The sequence below is a fragment of the Bombus vosnesenskii genome, unplaced genomic scaffold (genome assembly GCF_011952255.1).
Source record: "Bombus vosnesenskii isolate JDL3184/JDL3185 unplaced genomic scaffold, Bvos_JDL3184-5_v1.1 scf7180000013266, whole genome shotgun sequence".
Lineage (NCBI taxonomy): Eukaryota > Metazoa > Arthropoda > Insecta > Hymenoptera > Apidae > Bombus > Bombus vosnesenskii.
Genome location: NW_022882926.1, coordinates 6393863 through 6418397, shown reverse-complemented (window position 1 = coordinate 6418397; position 24535 = coordinate 6393863). Strand labels below are relative to the sequence as shown.

The window sequence follows — 24535 nt, the reverse complement described above, 5'->3', positions numbered from 1 at the left end:
AACGTTATAATGAGAAATATTTTGAAAATTAAGAAGGGGATGAAGACACATGTTCAACTTCAAAATTAAATATAAAGACAATTTTGCTAATAAGAGACTGACCTATGCAATATACAAAATCCTAAAACCTGTAAAGAGCATTGTTTTACTTGTACAAAGATGAAAAAGAAAAGAAAAGGAAAGATATAAAGTGTGACCTATCGTGTGCTTCCCCTGTAGTCTTTAAATATCATGTCACGTGCAATATAGCAGAAATAAACATGAAATAAAATGAAGGAATTGTATATCATCGTTGGTCCGAAATTCGAGCCAGAAATTCCAAAGGAACGGCACGTTTCAGGCACTCGGCAGCCACGCTCCGATCGTACCAACGAAGATTCTGGGTGACCCGGACGAGTTGGACCGCCACCTGGTGCACAGCGTGCCGGAGACATACAACATACGCCACGTGCAGCCCGACAACGCATACGACAACGGCTACATATTCTCTCAAGAATCCGACGTCGAGATGCATGTGAGTCGGCAAAACTTTATGACATTTCATCGTTCCTACCCTTTCATCCTTTCATTTCGTCAACACGTTCCTTCTGCCAACTGTACCGTTTTCTGCATGGAACCTTTCATCTTGAATTATCAACGTTTTGAATGTGCTGGGAAGAGCATTTAGACGAAACGAGCGGATGATCCTTCTTGTCTCTCTGTGGTAAAATTAAAATGTAAACGAGTATCCTTTCGCTGAATCGGGAATCGAATATCCAAATGTCCTAAAAATACATTTGTAGTTATAACTTTTTTGCCAGACTTTTTTTTTATAATTATCGTTTCTTTATTAGATATCATTAGAATCTCTTCAAAAGATCAGGAATGATACAGTGTTGTTACCGTTTGGTACGTGCAGATTCCATAATGGGAAAGTTTCATGGAAACATCCTGACACTCAATAACGCAATATCGTTCGTGCGTCACTGTGGATGAAGTACCTGGAAATTTGTAATAATTCTCGTTTATTATATCGTTAGACATAATGTTCTTTAAGTCCACTTGCAAGTTTACTTCGCGATTTAAAACATAATTTTTCAATATCTACCTTATCCACGTTTCGAGAATAGTCACAACATTTTTTAAACTGAAAATAACAAAATTGACCGAATTGTAGGCTATTCAATTCGGTCTCTTCAAAGCATATGCCCTATTGACTCGTTTCTTGAAAAACTTTGTTTCTTGAATATTAATCGTGTACTTACCTAAATTCAGAGATTGTTGAGGTTGACTGATAAATTTGTAATAGGAAAATATACTGAAATAAGTATAGGTATAAGTATAAGTACAGGTATAGTGTATGCTGATCCAGGTCCTCACTTTTTCAGTGTTACGATACAGTAGGAATCGTATATTTATAACAATTCATATATTTATAGCAAAGGACATTACCAAAAAGTTAACCATGGTGTGTAGCTCTAGCTGAAGGCTACAAGAAACAACAATAGAGATCTACTTATAGCTCTTTTGTTTCTAGACCTTGTAATCTCAAACAAAATTTATATTCAAGTGCACAATAATATGGACCTCTCCTTATTTTGAATTTTATTCGCTAAATTCAATTCTCATCGTAACAATGGTCTCTAGATCACGTATACACAAAAAAGAAAGGTGTAGAGTTTTCCTTGAGGTAATTACTTCAACAGAAACGAATACAAAGCGAAAGTGATCACTTTGGTCTTCTAAGAGACTCATACATGAATGGAGAATTGTTCATAACAGAACTTGCGTAGTGAAATTTGGAAATTAATAAGAAATCGAATTAATCAATTTGCCTCTTCACAGACTCATACATAAATGTGAGATATCTTATAAAATTTCTTGCTTCGTCTAAATCGCTGCAACGCTAAAAAAATCCCCTGGCATTGTATTTTGTGCGTCATAATCGACTTCTCATTTGCTGAATCTTCCAAGAATACGCAATATCATTCGACGTTATTGTGTCGGTGCTATTATCTGGAAAAGGACGATTGTTCAATAGGCAAGACCAGGTCTCATCGTGGACGTAGTACGCAACCCATTGCCAATTGGAGCGATGCCAGTGATACCACCGGTTCCGGTGCAGATCCCGGAACTTCCGGTCCTCACCATGGACACCATCGATGTTAACTCACTGCCAGAAATGGAACGGTTCACCGTCGAGCTTAAGAAGGACATTTACGGCCTCGGGATCACCATCGCTGGATACGTTTGTGAGAAAGGTAATCCCTCGCGCGCCACAAAGAGTTATGGCCCTTGGTTGTTTCGTGTGAATTATTTGTAACGCGTGGAGAACTAGAAGCTTCCAGAGAAATGTGCTTTGGTGATCCTTGGAATTTTAGCGACTGGCTGAAAAATTGGATACTCGTCGAGTTACGTTTCTAGCCCGTACTTGTATATTATTTCGCGTCTTTGAATTTTAAACGTTCGAAAGCTCGAAAACTTGCAAATTTGGGAGTTTCGAAGTTTAAAGGGTTGAAAGTTTTAGAGGTTCACAAGTTTGATGGTTTCGAAATTTTGGGGGATCGTAAGGTCTCTCGAAGCTTAGAAATTTGACGAGGTCTACAAACTCGGGAATTTCGGGTTTCGAAGGTTCTTTTGTAGTTCGGAAATTTAAGAATTGCGTAACTCTTTGAATATTTAGAAAATTCCAAGTTTAGAAGTTGGAGAATTTCGAGGTTTAAGCATCCGGTCAAAGGTTGAGAAAGCTGAGGTTTCCAAGTACGAAGGTTTGTGAGTTTGAAGTTTTAGAAGTTTCGAACATTCGGAGGTTTCGACGTTTGTATATTTGAAAATTTATAGATTCGCAGTTGCTTGCTTGCATCTTAAAACTGCGGAAATACAGAAAAATTCAAAATACGGTATTCCGTACCATAGTTGGAATATAATATTTCTTTTGCTACATAGTAATCACTCTTATCTTGTTTCGATTACAGAGGAGCTGTCTGGCATCTTCGTGAAGAGCATCAGCGAGGGCAGTGCGGCAGACTTGAGCAACAAGATCCAAATAAACGATAGAATAGTAGAGGTGGACGGCCATTCTTTACAGGGTTATTCAAATCATGAGGCCGTCGAGGTGCTACGGCGCACTGGACAAACGGTAGTTCTATGTCTGGAGAGATATCTACGTGGACCAAAGTACGACCAGCTTCAGCAAGCAATCGCGGCCAGTGAACTGAGACTACCTCAACCGAGCTCTCCATCAATCACCAGTTTGCCAAGCTTCCCGATTAGCGCGGTAAATTCTCTTCCTTCGAGTGTTTTATTCAAATTCATATCTGATAAACGGGCTTCTGAAAAATATGGAATATTATCATTACAACTTTAGCGGCACATGAGTCGATGAGGCAAATCGATGTTTTGTCTTGAGACATTGACACCGTCTTGACATACCAAACGTATCGACAAACAAACTCCGGACAAAACAATGCCGCCGCTACGTGCAGCCGTCAATCGAAGTTGAATTTAAGCTTTCCGACTTAAACTTCCCCGATCAGTATAAATAACCGAACACGTTCGTTAAGACAGTCAGTAGCAGTCAGCTTCTTGTATCAGCGATCAGTACGCATTCATTAGCAAATCAGTGATCAGTTACTATCGAGTGATCTACGGTTCACTCTATATTTTGTATTACATATTTACAAATACATTTGACTACACAAAATATCCACTCGTCCCATCACTATAAACGTCAATATGTTCAATCGTACAATCGTCCTCTATACAACCATTAAATAATTGAATTATCATATCATCATAAAAGATATTTTCTACCTTTTATTTAAATTAACACGTTCGAGATCAGTGACTTGGAACAAAATTCTTCCGAATTTTTTGAAAACTGTTTTGGCATTGTTTAGGCAATTTTTATTTGAAAATGCGTTATGTTGTACACGGTATGTCATCGGATGCCCGTAATGATTTTGATGTTTTATACAATTCGTGTGAAATAGCGTTTTAGTTAAAATCTCAAAAAGATAAACACGCAAAAGGTAATGATATTTATTTCAGGAATGAGAAAATTATATAACACGTATATAATAGGTATAAGCGTTATTTATTTGTTTAATTGTGCGAGACATGTTTATTGGAGTCGGTCATTGCGAAATGCATAGCATGCGTAGCATGTACGCTGTGCCATCGGTCTGGAATGTGTTAAGTATATTCTTATACAGGTGTTGTTCGATTCAAACAAATTGAACCAATTATTCATACAATTATTTATGATCAATATAATACGATGTAAAATCAGGACTCACGTATAATCTGAGTATTATTCATATAACGTAGTATCTTGAATTATAAAATAACACAATCTACGTTTAAGTGAAGCGACGAATATATTTCAAAAAGTTGAAAATTAATTATTGTAAATATTAAAAAATCACATGGTATTTAGAAATTAATTTCTAATTTAATTAACCTAGATGAAATAGAAGGTATCTACTAGTAATTGCAGCAACAGTAAAATAAGAAGTAGGAACAGACAGTTCAACAATATTAATAGTGAGAAAGAAAAAAAAATTGTTTAATCTCGTTTGCGAGGATAAAACTATAAAAATATATAAAGTTTTAATGTTTAATATTTATACAACTTTAACAAGGTAGAACTTATTTCTTTCACAGAAACTAACTTTACAAAATGGTATGTTAATATATGAAACACATTTTGTTTGCAGGATGGAGAAACTACTACTGAGATAGAACCGGAAGGAGAATCGCACACGACTGTTGACAGCGCAGTTCTACAAGAGGGTGAACGCGAGAGATCCTCGGAGGAATTAGATGACGCGGCAAATGTGGAAGCTCTGTTGAGCGACCCATCCAGCGAGCTTACACCTCAAATTCGAGCCGCCATTAAGGCGAAATGGCAGAAGATCGTAGGCCCAGACACGGAAATTGTGGTATGTACCTTGCTACATTAATACCTTCTTACTCTGAATAATGTAATATATCCTTCATGTTTTAGGATTGGTGAGAATTTAATTATCAGAATTCTTGCATTTGATGCTACTTAAAATTTTGGATTATCCTTATGTAATTGCTATTGTTTGCAAGAAAGTATAGTAGAAAATTTCTAAAAGGGTTTCGTCAAGTGGTGAATTAGAGATTCATTTTTAAAAGAAGATTCGATAGATTGAGAAAGCAATTTAATTAACCGAAGACTTGGAAATTACATTTTAAAGACTCTAACAATTTAGAAAGCTACGTGGCTAATTGGAAATTTAGAAATTATTTTTTAAAAACTACAAATCTTCCAAACATAATTATTCGCGTTTAATGTTTAAAAATCTTCTTTATTTCTTATAACATCTATATACGAGTGTGTATATAAATTTTTCATCAACGAAAGATTAAAGAAGAAAATTTTCCTGTCTATTACCGATAGGTAGCGCAATTGAAGAAATTTGCGGAAGGTAGTGGCCTTGGTATAAGCTTGGAGGGAACGGTGGATGTGGAGAATGGACAGGAAGTTAGACCGCATCATTACATAAGATCGATTCTCCCGGAAGGACCCGTAGGACAAAACGGAACGCTGCGTTCAGGGGATGAATTGCTGGAGGTAAAGCAATAGTTTGGTTACAGAGTTCAAGAAGCTCTCCTCCCTCTTAAATCCAATTACCATAAAGGATTAATACCTCTGGCGAAATGTGTGTGGTTCAGCAACTTGTAGTTTGTCGTCGGTTTACTTTATCAATTTATTAATAATGAATATAATTTCATTATTCTTATTACACCCTTTAACCAAATTAGAATCAATTGTCTCTATATTAAGAAGTACAGAATAATAAATTATACTGTATTTTTTAATATTTTGCGTTTAAATATTATAAAAGAAAATTGTGGTTCCTTTTATTTTTAGAGAAGAGTGATTTTTAAGTTCAATATACTGTCGAGTAATCCTGTAATACCCAAATTCTTTTTTTATTGGGTTTTGGGACAATACAGAAATATAATACTCTCTTTAACGTTGTAAAGTTGTTTATCGCTTTTATCTTGGTTTCTTGCATAGATAACAAATATTTTTATTTTCTTACAAATTTCTAAAGCATTGATTGTTGATTATTTTCTGCAACTATGTCAGTTTAACAATTAATAATCTAAAACTGTAAATAAGTTTTAATAGTATTTTATTGTGAAATAAAATTCCTGCATTCGATATTAGTAGCCAGCAGAATTTGTATGAAAATAAATAATTTTTGATAGATATTACGTTTTGTGCCATTAGTTATGTTCAGTTACGTTTTGTACGTATAATATTAATTTCGTATATTTGCTGATGCTCGAGAAATGCACCAGTAAACACAAAATGGACACAGCTTTCTAAGCTGAGAAGCTTGGTATGGGCACAGCGTCCTAGATAATCAGCCATCTAAGCACTAACCGTGGCTAATGCTGTTTAACTTTGACGATTAGGCGAGAATCATTGCTTTCTGTGGAAAAAAATCGTGAACCGAATAGCCAGTGCATTCGCTACTAAATTTGCATGTAAAATTGTGACATACATTAAAATTTAATTGAAACTTGGCGAATAGGAACATTCGAAATTAGAATAAGCACATTAGAAATACTACGTGTGTTTTATACATATTTACGTCATTGAAATTTTCCCTAAACATACAAAAATCATTAATCTAACCATCAGCGTTTCTAAAATTCCAAAAATGACGAAGATACATTAAATATTCGGATAAATAAGTTATCAAATATTCAAAGATTAGCTGTCGTCAGATATTTATAATATAAAATAATAACTCAATATGTGCGCATATTAATCTAAAAGCAACATTATTTGCGTTATTATTACATTATTGTAAAAAAATCATTAATCTGTAGAAACAACATTAATTAATTTCAAAGTAGCTGTCACATATAATTTCAATTAAAAGACGCTTCGCGAATTATAACACCCAGTGTAAATCACCTTTCATACCAACCCTTCCCCAATCTCCCCATTGAATCAATTAATAACGAATTCATAAATAAAGCTGATCCATTAATATTCAACGATTTTACTGCCAACAGGTGAACGGATATCGATTGCTCGGCATTAATCATATGGAAGTAGTTAGCGTGTTAAAAGAATTACCCATACACGTTCGCATGGTCTGTGGAAGAAACATCGCTTCGCAGGATCCTCTTTGCCCTATCGACACTGCTCAACATCAAGCTGCGTTCCAAACCAGAGTAAGAAATTGAACATTTTCTAATAAATAATAATGCAGTTCGAGTACGTAATATCGGTATTTCGAGCGTAACCAGGTGAAACGTGTTTTATAGAGCATCCTTGGCGGATCTCTGCAGAATTTATTGCCAACAATGGACCGTTTGGTGAAGGCCAAGTCTGACGGCTCGTTAGCGTCGACGACGACCACGGCTACGGTGACCGATGCAAGCTTGAATAAAATGAAGTCGCGATCTTTGGAACCGTTGACTGGTCTGGCGATGTGGAGCTCCGAACCGCAGATCATCGAACTGGTAAAGGGAGAACGGGGCCTTGGGTTCTCCATTTTGGATTATCAGGTATAAAAACGTTTCGTTGGTTTACCTATGTTTTATTAATTATTTATGTTTTACCGATATTAGTTGTAATTGATTAATGGCGGACGTTTTGTGAAATTCTAATCTAACCACAAACATTCAAATTATCTTAGTTTGGAATTACATAAATTAATAATTACTTATTACTTAATATAGTTAATAATTACCATGTAATAAAATAATGATTTCTATATCAAGAATAACGCAATCGTCGTTATGCGGTATGTATATTGTGTTGTTATCGATACATTAAATTATAATGATATTGATGTTTCAGTATTAAGTAGATTTAGCGTTATCGGTTTGGGACTAATTGGTGTAGATGTATAGTACAGGCATTTCCGGGATTATTGCGTTTAGTAAGATTTGGTAGCTGGGTTACGAGGGTTATAACGTGTTACATAACTGGGGGGTTGCGTAATGGAAGAAGCCAGAAAATCGACCCAAGTCAATCGAATTCATGTTATATTAGTTTTCGAATGCGCATGATTTATTAAGAGATTTTAGAGATTGGATTGGAAACTAGAAATATCCGGAAAAATAAAATATCCCCAAGCTATCTTTTCTTGCATACAGTCTCCATTACTCTTCGATCAATATGTATTCATTTTTCAAAAACTTCCTGTTTATAATAACAATCAAACGTTTTCAAAATTCCTTACATTCCTCCTCTTTGCAAGTCCTTCTTCTCTCTCATTTAAAAGTTTCAAATTTTCACTCTTTCCCTAAAAAAATCACCCCTCCAAAATAATAACAATATAACAATCTTTAATTTAATATATAATCTCTATCATAAATACATTATTGTATGAGTTATTATAAAGTCGGTATCTCTCACAGCAACACTTTTAAATGTACCCTTACACTTATTTTGACGTACACCCAAACCCAGTCTAAACACTAAAACCAGCACACTAACAATCTTCCATCTGTCTGTTCTAGGATCCAATGAACCCCAATGAGACTGTGATAGTAATAAGATCACTGGTGCCCGGTGGCGTAGCTCAAGTAGATGGTCAGTTAATACCAGGCGATCGTCTTCTTTTCGTCAATGATATCGCCCTGGAGAATGCAACGCTGGACCAGGCGGTGCAGGCGCTGAAAGGCGCCCCTAAGGGCACCGTGCGCATCGGTGTGGCGAAACCATTGCCCATCCCAGACAGTATTGTCCAGGTGAGCGATCAGGAGGATCGGATCGAACCGACCGTCGATAGGGATAGCGAGACGGCCACGTGCTCGATCATGGATAGCCACAAACAGAGGCGAGAATATTTCAGGGAACGTAAAGTGAACGTGATCGAACCGCCTCATCATATGGATTTGATCGAGGGTTTGAAGCATCAGCACAATCTTGTTAAATCTGAGAGTTTCTAAGAACGATGGATTTAGAATGGATTTAGAATGAATTTAGATTGATGCTCTTGAGTAAAATGGGGATCTTCTACTCCTGGATATGGTGCACTGTTTTAAGATAATGCTGGAAACAGAAAGGAAGTTATGTTAGGTTGGTTGGTTTTAATTTGGATTCTTCTTTTTCCTTAGGTTGATGGTTAGAAAGTAATACAAGTTTAAATTCTGATACAATAGAACTCCATTTACTGGAAAGAAATTTTAATTAATGCCTGATTAAGTGAACTATTGCTGGTTAAGTTCACTTATCTGAATGTGAGCTTCTATTACGTAAACGAAAAATAATAAGTCGCGGGGAAAATTAGTGAGCACCTATTATATAAACTGTTTATTCCTCGACAAATTCCGAACAATGGAGCATAGTGGAATTTTCTTCATAATAGAACCTTTTTTATCTGAGCAAACCGACTGGTTCTTGTAATAGAGATTCGCTAGCATTCCCTTCGCTTTTTTTTTTATTAATTCTATTAATGGGATTTAATTATTAGAATATCAACTGTTCCTCTTTTGATTCATAAAATCTATGTTGTATACACACAGTGGTTGTGCATATCGATATATCATTCATATTCATTATAAGAATACATAATGTTTGTATGTATACGATTTGAAATTACGTTCGACCATCAACTTATTGGGAATTTAATCCTCCAGTTCGAGAGGTAGAAAATCCTATGAGAGGCTCTATCAATGAACGTCACTAATTTTTATCAATATCGTCCAATATTGAAGTCTTTTATGCTTCAATCTATTCATCCAACCGTTTTTCTGAATTGCAGAATACGTTTATTGTTAGAATAACCGCTCAATATTCTACACATATCTATGGTAAACCAATATCTTCAACGTCCATGAAGATCAGATGTTATGTACATGACATGAACGTTTGTATGTATATCAAGTGGTTTCTTGTATGTGTAGACAGGAGTAGAAGAGATCCGAAACGCTCAGAGAGATTTGGTTTCAATAATGTTGGTTTAGGTGTATAGTTTGACCAATGTATCTTTGATAGTTAGATTGTACCATTTCTGCAGTAGACCATCAACAAGAATATAAAGGAATTCGAGTTGCAATAGTGGAACAATCTACAACTGTACACAGATCCACTGAAGTTAGAATCAATACAATCTGCAAACAAATCCTAAGTTTACACGACTACTATCTTAACACCAGAAAGATCAATTGAATCGAGTTAATCCATTAACAGATTGACAATTATTTTCACAAATATAAATATCATTATTAACGACTGTTTGATCTTAAAAGAAGAATCTTCTTGTGTACTTAAAATAGCGTCGAATTCATTTTTAGTAATTATTTTAGTATAGGAGTGAAAAGTACTTGAGTCTTCTACCATTAAATCATCTATCTTCTTTTGAAATTAGATGCTGTACTAAGCTATCCTAAATAGTAAAAAAATCATCTTCGATCCGATTTTAATATCAGTTCCTCTTTATCGACTCATGCAAATGAGTGGCAAAATTATATTGGTCAAACTGTACACGTTATATGACGAACTTAAAAGAATCTGTCTGTGCTTGCTCAAATCAGTTGTTATATTTTCAAGACATGTATTCAGCCTCTGTTTCCACGTCTATCGAATGGATTCGCCTCGTGACTCGCGTGTCTTCGAGACGACCGACTTTTCCAGCGAAATTCGCATCGATTAAGCATTTTCGGTTTTTTCCTGGATATCTTTTTTTATTGTTTTACTGTTGGCCTCTTGGAACTTATAAATCAGTGACGATGCTTGAAGGTTCTTCCCCAGGGTTGTTCCTACAGGATGATCGTGGTTTTGCAGCGATTCCCGCGTGTTTTCCGGAATTTTCCGTCCAGTGGCAATCTCAAATACGTTTTACGTCGTGTGATACAGTATTTATCACAAATAAAGCTTGAAAATTGAATCTATTTACATATATCTAATAACAAAATATAAAAATTGAACAGAAATGGAATTTTACAAAAAAATTGGATTCAGTACAGACAGCTCTGCTATAGTCTGATTAAAATTAATTGGTACTTCAAGGTCGACTCCCTTACTTCCAATGATGCATCGGATGATCTTTCGAGCGATCTTGTCAAGTATTTTTATTGAATCCTAACATTGGCAAAGGAGAACACACGAAGATGATTTAATTTTTACAAATTTGTTTAGAATTGTATACCATATTTGAGTAATATACTAGTTAATTAAATGAATTGTATGTTTAATTAATTCGATCAAAATTTTGTAAAATGACTTTATAAAAATGTATGCATTAGGTTATAGAACCTATGAATTGACACGATTTTTATTCCCATGAATCTCTCAGTTATCAATGCATTGTCAAAAACTGATAGTAAATGAACAGTAAGCGAATAGCAAATAAATATAAGATTTTGCTATTACACATTCTGCATCAATAATTTCGCAAAATTGTGAATGTGTTCTGTGGATCTAGGATTTTTATTAACGTTATTCAATTAAAATTCCAAACGAATAGTAAATCAGATCCACAGTTTATGTGTTGGTGTTGTTAACAGTCATCTTGAGTGAATGACTTCAAACAAACCATATCCATTACTGAAATCAAAATTCCTCTAACAAAGTTTCACACGGCGTTCAACGTGGCCAGATACCCGTCTGACGTTTCAAACAGTACTTAATTCAACTCGTTATCAAGGCGTCGATTAACTATTACCCGCACAAGTACTTTTCGACTTGTTAGTAACTATTATATAGTAGTATTCGTGGTTTTGCTGAGAGAATCGAATCCGTTTCACTCGGTTTGACGAAACGAATTTTTGACTAATTGTAAGAGACGAATTGACGAATTGGAGTCTATTTTTTGTTCACGATGCAGTGAAATTATTCCAAGATTATAATACTATCGATAAAATTAGATTTTTTACGAAGCTCCTTTCGTTAGCTTCTTTTCTATAATTTCGACAGGTTTTATCGATTTCTTTTCTTTTCATTTTCTTTTTTTGGTTCACTTTACCGTAGTTATGAAATTTTATTTACTATTTACGGCACGAATTAATCATTTTTCTTCTTTGTTTTAGAAAAGTATATAAGACTGTTAATTGGCCAGAGTAATGTTATTATCTGGATTTAATCGTCTTTGATAGGTATATTTTTGCAAATATGATGTTTTAGCGAAGTAGGTTAATATGACGATTATTTTTGTCGAATGGAAAACATGGAAAAATGAATGGTACGAGGAGAATATTCCTTTGAATTTTTGAATAAAGATTTTACAGCACGTGTATCAGTTATAGATAATAAATAGGGTGCCGTACAGGTTGTTTTTATTTTTGTTTAACATTGTCCATCCGAACCTTTTCCCATCCCTGTTTATTTTTTGTTGTTGTTGTTAAATATTTATTTATTTCTCACACTTTTATTTCCTTAATTGTTTTCTGTTATATCCGACCACATTTTGTTATGTTAAAAACGTTTTTGTTTCATTACACTTTGTTTTAATTAAAATATAGAATGTATCAGGAAAAATATATCTCATGTTTAGTAAAGAAGATAAAATTTTGAAATAATAATAATTTAATATAAAATTTTATTTGAAATTTGTTGCGATAACAGCCAAATTGTTATAAGTACAGGATTCGTATTTACAATAATTTCTCACTTTCTCCATGATTTCTCTAATTTTTCATATTCTTCTTGAAACTATCTGACACATTAAGCCATCAAATTTTTAAAAGCAGAGGGATTCTTCAGATTCTTTTAACGAACTGTTCATATTATCTGTTCAATCAAACGTGATAAACAATTCCAGTGAATTTGATTCAGTTTTGTAGGTCATTCTATTTTTTTTTCTTTTTTTCAACGAAGAAACATCTGTACCTCATGTTCAGCCGGAATCAGTTTGCGCTAATGGATTTCCTTTCGAATTCTTAATTTAGAAAGCGAGTATAGTAGTCATCAGAGACTTTGTTTTAGAAAAGAGGAAATATCTAAAGTGTGTTTAAAATTCCGCAGTAATCTGCTTGCAGTGTTCTTAAATTAATACATTTCCTTCAGATTTATCCTTCTATCGATGTAACAGCTTTTCATTGTGATTTTTATCTCTAACACGGTTTAAATCTGAATTTCCACATTTTGTTTCAATCTGAATTCTGAGAAGAATTTTCTGAACGCTGATGTAACGTTCGGAAATATAAAAAATCGCAGTGCGAAAATTACGAATCTAAAGATTTGATTAATAGAAAGAAGTTAAAGTGATATAAATGCTATATAATTGTGACAGGATTAACTATTATTGTTTCAGTGTTATTTAAAATAGACAATTCTTTAGTTTCATTTTCACGGAAATTGGAAATCGCCCCGGAGATTTTCGCTTCGCTACAGCGAGATAAATGGTAGGATTCACTCGTTTTATACGTGACTGATTCCGGCACGTTTAGGTATTTTTAAATTCAACCTCGCGTTTTCGCGTAATATTTTGCTTAAAAATGTACGGAAAACGGAAAAACATGAAAATAGATAATACGATGGAATGCAACTGGTGCAAGCGATACGTCCGCATTTCGATCCTGTTTTTTTAAACAATTTTGAAGTTCACTTGAACAGGGTGGTCAATTACACGCAATGCATAATTTCCCAATAATTGCATTCGCATTTTCGATTAAGTCTGAAAAAGATATTGAAGTTAAAATGTTCTAAAACATTTCTTCTTAAAATTCGAACGATTATTATCTACGCTATATTTCAGGCGAAACACTCTACGTATTAAAAGTTCATGAAATTGCAGCTGAACGCGTTCTACAAATAATTTGCAAATAAAACACGTAATAGTATGTTAGGGAACATAACGTGGCGATAAATTTCATAGGGAAATTATCTATTAGTCCAGAGCATAACATAGATAATGAAGTATCATTAACAACGAACTTGAACATGAAGTGCAAATTTTGAAAATTATCGCTTTGAAAAATAGAAATGGAAGAGGAGGAATATCGTCAAAGGAATATTGTCAAACGAAGAACGTTTTGTTTCGCTAGAATTAAAATTAGAATTAAAATGTGTTGCGGCACATCGCTTTGTTAAACTCTCGTGTCGTTGCTTAATATCTCTCAATTATCACAATTTACAATTATTTACATTGTCACGCTAACTTGTTTGACGATGACCTGAATTGATACGTCTTTCATTGATTTATTAACACAACACTTTGCTGCAATTTACTGCTAATACGGACAATTAATTTATTACTCGAGGATATTCTTAGAAAATAGAAGAAACGATAAATTGTATTCTTAAAATTAATTATCGAGATATTAATTATTGGTATTATAGATACGAATTTTGAGATGCTAAAGAAACTGCGTTATAATTCCTGAATTACTTGTTTCAGATTATTCAATATCGTTTGAATTGTTCATACTCCATCAATATGCATATTGCAACGTAATTGATTTTTAACGTAAGATACTAATTGGCAACATTTCAATCATTCAAGACTAAAAACATCATCAACGCTAGTAATGATATTTATTACGAAATAGAAGCAAAATGTTATTGTAATTATCTATCGATACAAGTTCAGGGTTAACAATTTCGAAGAGAAACATAGCAATAAATGGCTAATGAATAGAAACAGGACTATCCTTTTACGTTACAACGAAATATATCTGTCAGCATAAAGAAAGAACAGGATCGAAATTGGCAGTAAATCGCTTGCACGAGGCAGTTCGTGTATCGGAATCAGAACGAATTTCATTGAAACGACGAGCAATAAACGACGAACTCGTGGAAGGAAAGGAGCGTGTTGCTCGTGTCGCGGCTGCTTGGGCCATTGTGGTCCCAGCTATCGATCGCGCAAACCAAGACTCTTAGTCTACGACTGAGCTCGGATAACCAAGTTATCGGGGCGCAGTAAATCGTTGCCAAGAAGATAAAAAGAAAAGTAAAACGAAAGAAAAATACGACCGCTAGAAGAAGTCGCCGCGACGAGTGTGCAAATTGCTTAGTGTCGTCAAACGAACAACTCTATACGAATAAAATAATATCAAAGGGAGTAAAAGAAAAGAATCAGATAATAACACGTGTATGTGAAGAGAAATGGGGTCGCGCGAGAAAGAAAGGGTGAGAACGAATGAGAAACGACGTTTGTTATTCAGTATAGTTGTGGCAATTACCGCGGATGGGTTTATAGAATGACCAACCATCGAGAACTGCTGAGTAAGTACTGAACAAAACGATTGTAATAGTGAATGAAAGTTGCCTGGTAGAGTAGCTGAACAGAACGAACGAATAATTTGTTCATTTCTTTTGCATTCGACTGACTCTTCACTGTCCTTCGAGCTCACGCTCATCTGGTACACACGTGCACACGAGACACGCCATTCACACCACCCACGTGTACACACGAACAGGACCTTACTATAATAGCGATCTTTGGTTTTTCATTTTTCCTCTTAGAGAACTGTTTCGTTCCTCTTTTCAATTTTCTTTTTCTCCTACTTTTTTCTTTAAACCTTCTCTCGGACATTTTTATTTCGCGTTATTATAGTTACGTTACATTTGCCGTTTGTCTGTTTGTATAATTCGACGAAGTAGGATAGAAGGGACGAAGAGGGAAGAGGGAGAAACAGTGGATGAGGAACAGGAAGAGATAGTTAATTATCTCTGTATTAATTGAAAGGATTTTAGAACGTGGCTCGTCAGGGTATACGGCTGAAAAATGGAATTTTCAGGTGCGGAGATAATGGTCGTTTAAACGCTGTCGAAATTTCAATGTTCTTAAGCAATTTCGTTATTATCAAGAACTAGCTCTTTTGTTAGAAGAACTCTATGAACAGCTTTGTAATGAAGCCCTACTTCAGAAAAGCAGTTGTCAAAGATCAATGAATAATTTTAACGAGTAACTGTCATTGTACCATAATATATTTCTGTGATATTAAAAAATGAAATAATATCGGAATTTGTGTAAGTAATAATGCAAGGAAACAAGATTTGGATGTTCTATCCTGTTAAATATGTTCCTATAAATTGAATAATAATAATTTTTAGTTAAATAATGGTTATATCGTTATGTTAAAAGTTAAGAGGAAGCATCGGGAAAGCAGATTAAAAATTCTCAAATAAATGCACAAAGGTTACATATTAAAATTAATTGCACACAGAAATTTATATTAAATTCCAAATAACATCTTAAAAGTTCGTTACAGTTAAACTCGTAACCGTGAAATAATTTATTCAAAATAATTTCATTCGTCCAAAGATTCATTCACCCTCTGCCGAGGAATAAACGAGAGTCCATTATCTCTGCACCAAGCTAACGCGTTAACCAGATCAGGGGAGACGGTCGTAACGAAAAGTCAAAGCACCAGAGAGAAACAGAGAAAGAGGAAGAGAGAAACTCGTGCGAGCTCATCGAGAGGTCTTCAGAAGGCTTCTCGACACAAAAAAAAGGGGCGAAAGACCACACTATAATGGAATTAAACTGCAAAAAGGCAAAGGCATTAGCTGACGAGAATACCAACCACCGTGGAAAAGTAAAGAACCCTCCTGTCACCTACCCCAATCTCTTAACTTTTAAATTATCGACCACTAAAGTTTAAACTTTGCATCCAAAAAAAAAAAAAAAAAATTAAACGAAAGATACATAAAACAAACTTTTATCCATATATTTTTTACATAAAATAGACTATTTAAATTCTTAAAAGTATATAATTATAAATCTAAAAGGTATAGTTAATTATATATACTTAATTATTATTAGCGATATTTGTCAAATTACAAGTTACAAGATGTTAATGTTAATAAATTCTCTTGTAGAATAATGATTAAACAAGATAAAATTGTTTGACGCGAAATTGAAGTTTAGCGCTATCTACAATCTGCAACTTGCTAATTTGCTAATATTACGAGTTGTATCGTGGTTGTTTTCCTCTTTCTTTCCACACACGTACGAGGAGAGCTTTTATGGTGTTACCCTCCCTTCTCAGGGAATCCCTGTTGGTTTCTAGAGATGGTAGAGTATTAACAGTAAATGGCATTTCCGGTTAAGGGTAGGTAGAATTAATGATCAAATGAAAATTAATGACATCCCTTTATGGAAGGCATACAGAGATTTCGTGAAATATTAACGACGAGTGCAACTATCGTTTTGGGAATAAGCAGAAACATTAATGGCAGACAGTGTTCCCTTTTGGAGGTAAATGAAATTACTGTCGTAACAATAATAATATTAAACTCATACGAAATGTTGGTAACAGAATATGTGAAACATACATAATTCGTGAAAAATATTAATAAATAACATCACTTTCTTAAGGTAAAAATTAACAAAATACAAGTATTAATAATATACCGTAATACTTTATTTCAAGCGCTGTATGTAACTCATGTAACATTGATAATAACTATAATCTCCTTTATCAGAATCACGCGAAATTCATAGAAAATGAATCATTACTAGCAAAATAGACAACAAATAATAACTTCTATTAACCACGAAAAAGTCAACAATTTCCAAAATAATACCAATCATAAGTTACTACGTACCGAAGCAAGGAAGACAAAAATAAAAAAAAAAAAAAGAAAATTACACGGAAACTCAGAAAGTGTACACAACCCTGAATGAAGGTAACACTATAAATTCTCCCCGTGAAAAATCGCCTTCACCCCTTCTCAGTTCGATCCTCGAGCGTACAATCGATCATTGCTGGTATGCAACAATTCCTGTTCTCACCTATTCTCTCTTTTTTTTTCCATAGAAATCTATTAGAGCATTCCACTACTGTCTAACTACTCACTGGCACCTTTCTTCACTATTATCAGCAGACTGTCCTCGTTGTCCGGGGATCGACACGTGTTACCATTAGACACAGGGGACATAGTTCTCCTGGACGTATTACACTCTTCTCGACTAACCTAATATATCGAGTCAAATATAGTAAATTTGAATCATAGTACGCGACATACTAAGCCTGGTTTTCCTTCGATGTTGGATATCTGTCCATAAATCTCACGCGATACGCTGTATACGATTGTATCAAGTTACTCCTCGCAGGCTCCTTTATACTTGTTCTTATTCTATGTTTTTCTTCTTTTTCTAGTTTCCACTATTTTCTCCTTTTTTATCTCTTTATTTTTCTTTTTTTTTTTTTTGTTCTTCCTGTTACTTGGATCGCTTCGAAGTATGCACGTGTACGTACGATGTATACGTGTGTACACGCGGGCATCGTACAATGAATTGAGTCTCGAAGGCACGCGATAGTCATTCGTTGGTACTTAATCATCTGTGTTACCATCGTCATTGTCATTTTCATTTGACAATTAACCCCGCTACTATCTTTGGATTTTTATGTCACGACTGTTTTCTTGTTGCAACGAACGTTCTAAGTATAAAACCGGACAAATAGCTGTAGCCCCTTTGCCTTATAACATCGAGCTACACTCGCGATAGGACTTAAGAAGATAACCAGAAACAAGGAGCATTTTATCTTAAATTTTATCTTAAATGTAATTTCAATTTATGACACTTACAAAATCATTAGAGTTAAGATATCGTGCAGATACGACGCTTCGATGATCGTTATATCTATCGGTTATTTATTAGGATATATTGAAAGTAAATCATCATAGAACATGTTATAAGGTAAGAGGTTAAACAAAGCTTTTAAGTAAAATCGAGACTGCGTGAACTTAGCAAAAAAACGTGTAAGTTAGTAACAGAATTTTTAAGGATGAGAAGACACGACTGAGTTTTAAATAATTCCAAGTATGTAGCAGGGTTAATCAAGGCCTACACACAGTGAAACGATGCACGTATCTTCATAGTTATCCTCATAATCTTGCGTAGAAATTTCCCAACGAAGAATAAAGAAAAATTCTCTCCTCAAAAGGTGCACCACGATCGATAAACCAGGATGGTATTCTAATGTTTGAACAGCGTATCTTTATGCATTTATAAATACATCTTATTAATTAATAAATTCATTGCCAAAACGCACAAAATACATATAATATACAAAAAGAAACTATCGGAAGTAGAATATATAATTATAAAGGGAAATAATTAAGAATAAATTAAAGAAATGTGACATTTGGAAAATGAAACAAATCTCTACTTATCTTCCATTTCTTTAGTTCTGTCTGCCAAAATGTGTATTTCCATAAATATCTGCAATCTACCGAGGATAATATGCCATGCATATAGTGCACACATTGTTAGCCGCATCATGTAGGTCAGGATGCTTTTGCATTATAAAATATTTCAGTGTGTGTAGGCCGCATTATCATGTGGTCGTGTCAGTGCGGTAGTTTCGATTGGCTCGCGTTGGGAATATCCAGTAAAACGAGGGAACGTGGGATCATTTCATGATGGTTACTGGTCTTTGATGAACTCAGCCCTTTGCGGCCTGTTTCTGGACGAGGGTAGTAGAGCTAGATTGATTAAAAGTGGTAATATTGCAGGTGAAAATGTGAGATTAGATGTTGGTAGAGAATTAGCGAGATTTGTGGAAAAATAATTTATTATCGGGTGAAGAATAAATAAAAGAAATTTATAAAAATTCCCCCAAGACGTATATTTAATTTACGTATATCAAATGAGAATTGCTTTAAAATAAAAAAAAATCAGAAATATATTAATAGCTCGTAATAATTATTTTAGTTGTGCTTGAAAAGTCTGTGTGTACTCATAATGTTTCTCTCTTATATTTATCTATAATTTTTTCAAATTTCAAAAATTATTTACCGCAAATTGACTGAGACAGTTTTCTCGTGTCTCCCTTTGGCAAAGAAGTATGCGTTTCTCCATTCGATCTCATAATATATTTTCTCAAGATAATTTCGTGATATTAGTATCAACTTTCGAAGGCATTTCAACGATTCGTTAAAACATTAGACCAGTATCATCATCGTAATTGTTGCTATTACTACGAACACATGATCCTTCTCTCTGTTCGTACATATTTAAAAACAAGAAATTATCCAGCTTTATCATTTGCATCCCCGCATCGACACGATCAACGATATATTTAAAGGAAAAGATAGAAACGGAATAGGAGGATAAGAAGAAGAGAACGAACGAAAGAAGAACATAAAAATTCAAGTTAAATGTGGCATAGACAGAGCGAAGGAAGTTTCGAAGTTTCGCAATCTCCAGAAATTCGTTTATTTTTCTCGCTCGTGGCCATCGAATCGCTTCTCTTAAATTTAAAACTTCCTTAGATCAATGAAATTCATCAGGAACCGTTTCTTCGTCGCCGAAGATACCTAGAATACGACGTTTAAGTGGCAGAAGTGCATTTCAACAATCGATTCGATGCTTGTTAAGAAACTTTCGAAACTTTCCCTTCGCCAGTCCGATCCTCGATCTGACACAAGGCAAAATTTCCATGAAAATCGATCCGAATTGCAGTTTCACGATTCTTTCCAGCTTACTTTTTATGTTGTTAACGTCGATTCTACGGTGGAAAACTAAAAGAAATAAATGAGAAAGGTTTGCCTTGTCGAGATACGTACATCCACTCTGTGCTCTTGCTGCAGCATCTGTTATACTTACACAAGCATGAATCGTTTACTATAGAGGAAGAATATAACACTGTAGCTGTTTAGAAATTTTCTTTTCGCTTTTGGTTTTTTTTTTCTTCAATTATTTTAGATGAATTAGAAGTTAGAATTTAAATAGACGAACGAATTGTCACTTTGTGGCGATTTTCAACCCTTAACTGGAGAAATGAGGCGACATCAGATATTTTATATTTTCCAAGGATTAAATTAGACTTGGAAATTGTTCATTGGAGTTGTTAAAATGATTCGTATTTTCGTGTGCATTTTTAGATCTTCATATAGTCGTGACATTTATCGCATATTAAAGTAGTTTTTGTCGAAGAGTTCAGTCTTTGTTACTTTACCCCGGAAAATAATTATTATATCATTCATTTATCTTATTAATGACTTTTTAATTCTAATTTATTCGTAATTTAATTACATGAAGGATAATCGATACAGAATGTTTTGAATGTTTATTAATAACGAATAGTAAAATAATTCTGTCTGAAACAATACGAATGTGTGTTTAAAATACTTGTCATTTATAAATTTTTCCCTCAAATGCACATGTGGATATTTTGTTCTATGTTTGTATATATTAAAACGTTATTTTCTTCCTTTTGTTAATATGTTACTATCGTGAGAATATTTCATCATCATTATTTTCAGTTCAGGGTTGAATTTCGTCCAAATTTGCATCAAGTGCTATTCTTCTTCCGTTTAAATAGATCTATTCGCCGTTTCCGCTACCTAAATTGCGTGAAAAATGTTCATACAGGGTGATTTTTAAAACCTTCCCAGGTGAATAATTAGTCGTAATTTTGTATTTTATTGGTCAAAAAATATTCTTCACTGGATACACATAATGACACAAAAGTTTGCATGCAAACTAAATAATATTATGTTATCGTTATTTCGCGATAAATCCTAAATATTCGGATTTCATTTTCGCAAGATTAAACGAAAACACATCATTACGTGTCGTATTCAATTTAAATTCCAATTATATCAAAGTAGCCGAATTTAAATTTAAATTGAATTATGTAAATCAAATTTAAATCGTATTTAATTTAATATCTATCAGATTAAATGTGCCTTCCGTTACATAAGCACCAATCTTCTAACGTTGTTCTTTATCCTCATTTCGTGGCTCACTACATAGAATCTAAAAAACGTACTCGTTAAAATCTACAATTCATATCTGTTTCTTCCTAAAAACTGACTTTTATCGTTGGTGAAATTATTCCTATTCTTGGTGAAAAAGAAAAAACAACAGAAAGTACCAATTCTTTCATGAATCCATCTAGAAAAGAATTGTTGTATGTCTATAAATCACCCTGTAATATTTCTATACGTCGAGTCGCTTATTGCTCTGTTCGAAATTAACAGGAATGCTCGCGTGGAATGGCGTACAGGATCGATCCGCGACGCAGCTACATCCATCATATCCTTTAACTACCTCCTTCTCTTTCTTTTTGTTTTTCTTTTTTTTTTTTCTCATATTTTGAATAACTGTTTTCGCGCGCAAACTGGCACGCGTTCCCGCTACTAATTCGGCTATTTCATTTTTCATTTTCAGGACAATGCTTAAACGTCCAGACCGGAACCGTTTACGAAGTTGCGAAGTTCGATCAAATTGCCGCAAGTTAACCTGACCAAAGAACGAACGAAACTGAAATTAAAGAAAAAACGAAATAAAAAGAAAGACAGAAAAAAAGATTAATTAATGACATACTATATATAGTATTTATATATAGTATCTAATTATTATTATTATATATATATACACATATATATATACAATGTGCTCGTCTAATGATCGTTTTAATAATAACAATGATATTCATATCGGAGAGCAATGACCAATCACGATGTAACATTATACATGGCTGTTTTTTCCCTTTGCTTTTACGTTGTTCTTCGTGCAAACCCTTCAAGTTCCTTCCTCCTTCGCGATCGATGGTCTTTGTTATATCTTCGTCACGTTCGTAATTTTTCTTCTGTTCTTTCTTTTCTTTTATATATATATATTTTTTTTTTATTGTTGAGACGCGTTCGGTGTCGAATCGTTCGAGTTTTTCAATAAAATGTTTCTCGTGGACATTTCAGTGAGCAGAAATTTGGTGATATTTAAAATTCTCTCGTGTTTGATTCTTCGTGGATTGACGCGTTCGCAAGTTTGAATTCGAAATAACCGAGATTTTGCAGCGAATGTTGCTTCTGTTTTTTTAAGGACAGGCGTTTTAGACTTTTCTGTAATTTTGTATTTGTTAAAATATATCGGAATTTTCCTGGCGCTTCAGTTTATGTGTGAAACGCTGCAGTATTATGTTTTGTTAGCAAAAACGTGGCGAAATATAAACGACATTTCGACATTCGGAGAAACGATAGAACTTTGACATTTTATACAATTAATTTCTTCGGAACTGTCCAATTTTTTGATTTATGTATTCGGTCAATTCTGAAAACTATTTGAGTTGTACGTGCATATACAGGGTGGTTGGTAACTAGTGGTACAAGCGGAAAGGGGGTGATTCTACGCGAAGAAAGAAGTCGAGAATAAAGAATAAAAATATTTTTTTCTACATTTTTTTTTTTTAATTTTTCCATCGAGACAACGATTTACAGTGAGATCAGTTATAACGAGACTTGATAAAGTGCACGCGTACCGAGCGAAAATTCAAAGTCGATTTTCTCGAAAACAAAGCCTCAAACCAGAAATTGTTATTCTATATTTTCGACTTCTTTTTTCGCATAGAATCACCCCCTCCTGCTTGTACCACCTGTTACCAATCACCCTGTATATGTCATATTTTTGTTTCTCGTTCAAGATACGAATTGGCAATTTTTTGTACGCTACTATCGATTATTTATTTCCTTTTTTTTATTTTGAAACATCGAATGACGTGTTTCGAAAAAGAGCATGAATTTTGATCATCTATTTGTTTTTACAATACAATATCACGTTTAAAATTCAATTATTTCATGAAATAATTAATCATAATATTTTTCATATCGAAGGCCATGTTTTAAGCGTAGATAAGTTTTTTTATGCTCTAACCGAAAACGAAGAAACTTCAATAAAAAATAAAACAAAATTACCAAACGAAGTACTTTTATCGATTCCTTCAATTCTACCTTCGATTTAGATTTTTAAGCCCGGTTTACATTTTTATGGCGCTCCAAACGAGGTGCAGCCTTTGGTTTCCCCGTGAAAATTTATAAGATCATCCGCGTGCGTTGGTGTGAACTTTATTTTATAATTTACAATTACATAAAATATATGTAGGAAATGGTATAGTGCCAATAGGTTTGGTAACGGTATGATTGTTACAATATCGTTTGATGCTCCGTCAATCTATGTTTACACGATCACTACTCGTCACTAATTACTCTCGTTACAATGGTTCTCTTCTAAATACGCTGACAACACTCCTTGACAACGCTGACAACACACACCCGATATCTCCCAGGCAATCTGTCCACGATACTACACTATACTACAATATATAGCACAAATTATGTAAAAAATTATAGAAAATAATTCGTCGAATGTCATAAATTAACTGATATAGGAAGCACACAAATAAAAAGGTGAGGAACATAATCGAACGAGTTACCAGTTCATGTATGATCCTTTGTCTTAAAATATTCGTATTATGTTCGCGATAGACTATAGTGGAAAATAAATTTTCGTTTCAATTTCTAATTTCTTTGCAACTTACAAATTGAAATAATCGTTAGATCGTACCTTCCTATAGTATCTTAACGATTTTCGTATTTAAACGAGTTATAAGACAAGGGATTAATAAAGAGAAACTTTATTTTGTCTTTCCTAATGAAATGGCGACTTCCACGAAGACAGAACGCCACGAACAAATTGTTATCGAGAGATACAGTGTCATTTAAGTAGGCAACACACCTTTGAACCCGCTCTCTTCTCACTGAAAACCTTTTCAATCGTTTCTTCAACCCTTTGTTTCATTCTGACCAATGTTACATTGGATTTTAATATATCACTTATAACTTTTGAAACGAATAATGAAATTTATTTGCTAA

At 34.0% G+C, this 24535-nt stretch overlaps 1 protein-coding gene and 1 long non-coding RNA gene across 2 annotated transcripts in view; both read left to right on the top strand.

Annotated features, from left to right (window-relative positions):
* Positions 1-24535, top strand: part of LOC117230307 — a 165614-nt gene that overhangs the window by 94736 nt on the left and 46343 nt on the right. Inside the window, exons 10-17 of the mRNA XM_033487606.1 lie at positions 341-514; positions 2021-2240; positions 2955-3256; positions 4698-4922; positions 5408-5581; positions 7045-7206; positions 7300-7542; positions 8503-8733. Of these exons, the coding sequence (XP_033343497.1) occupies positions 341-514; positions 2021-2240; positions 2955-3256; positions 4698-4922; positions 5408-5581; positions 7045-7206; positions 7300-7542; positions 8503-8733 (1731 nt within the window). The remainder of the gene's footprint in view (positions 1-340; positions 515-2020; positions 2241-2954; positions 3257-4697; positions 4923-5407; positions 5582-7044; positions 7207-7299; positions 7543-8502; positions 8734-24535) is intronic.
* Positions 14274-22381, top strand: LOC117230310. Its single transcript, XR_004492748.1, has 2 exons — positions 14274-15151; positions 22056-22381. It is a non-coding gene; the product is annotated as an uncharacterized LOC117230310 (long non-coding RNA).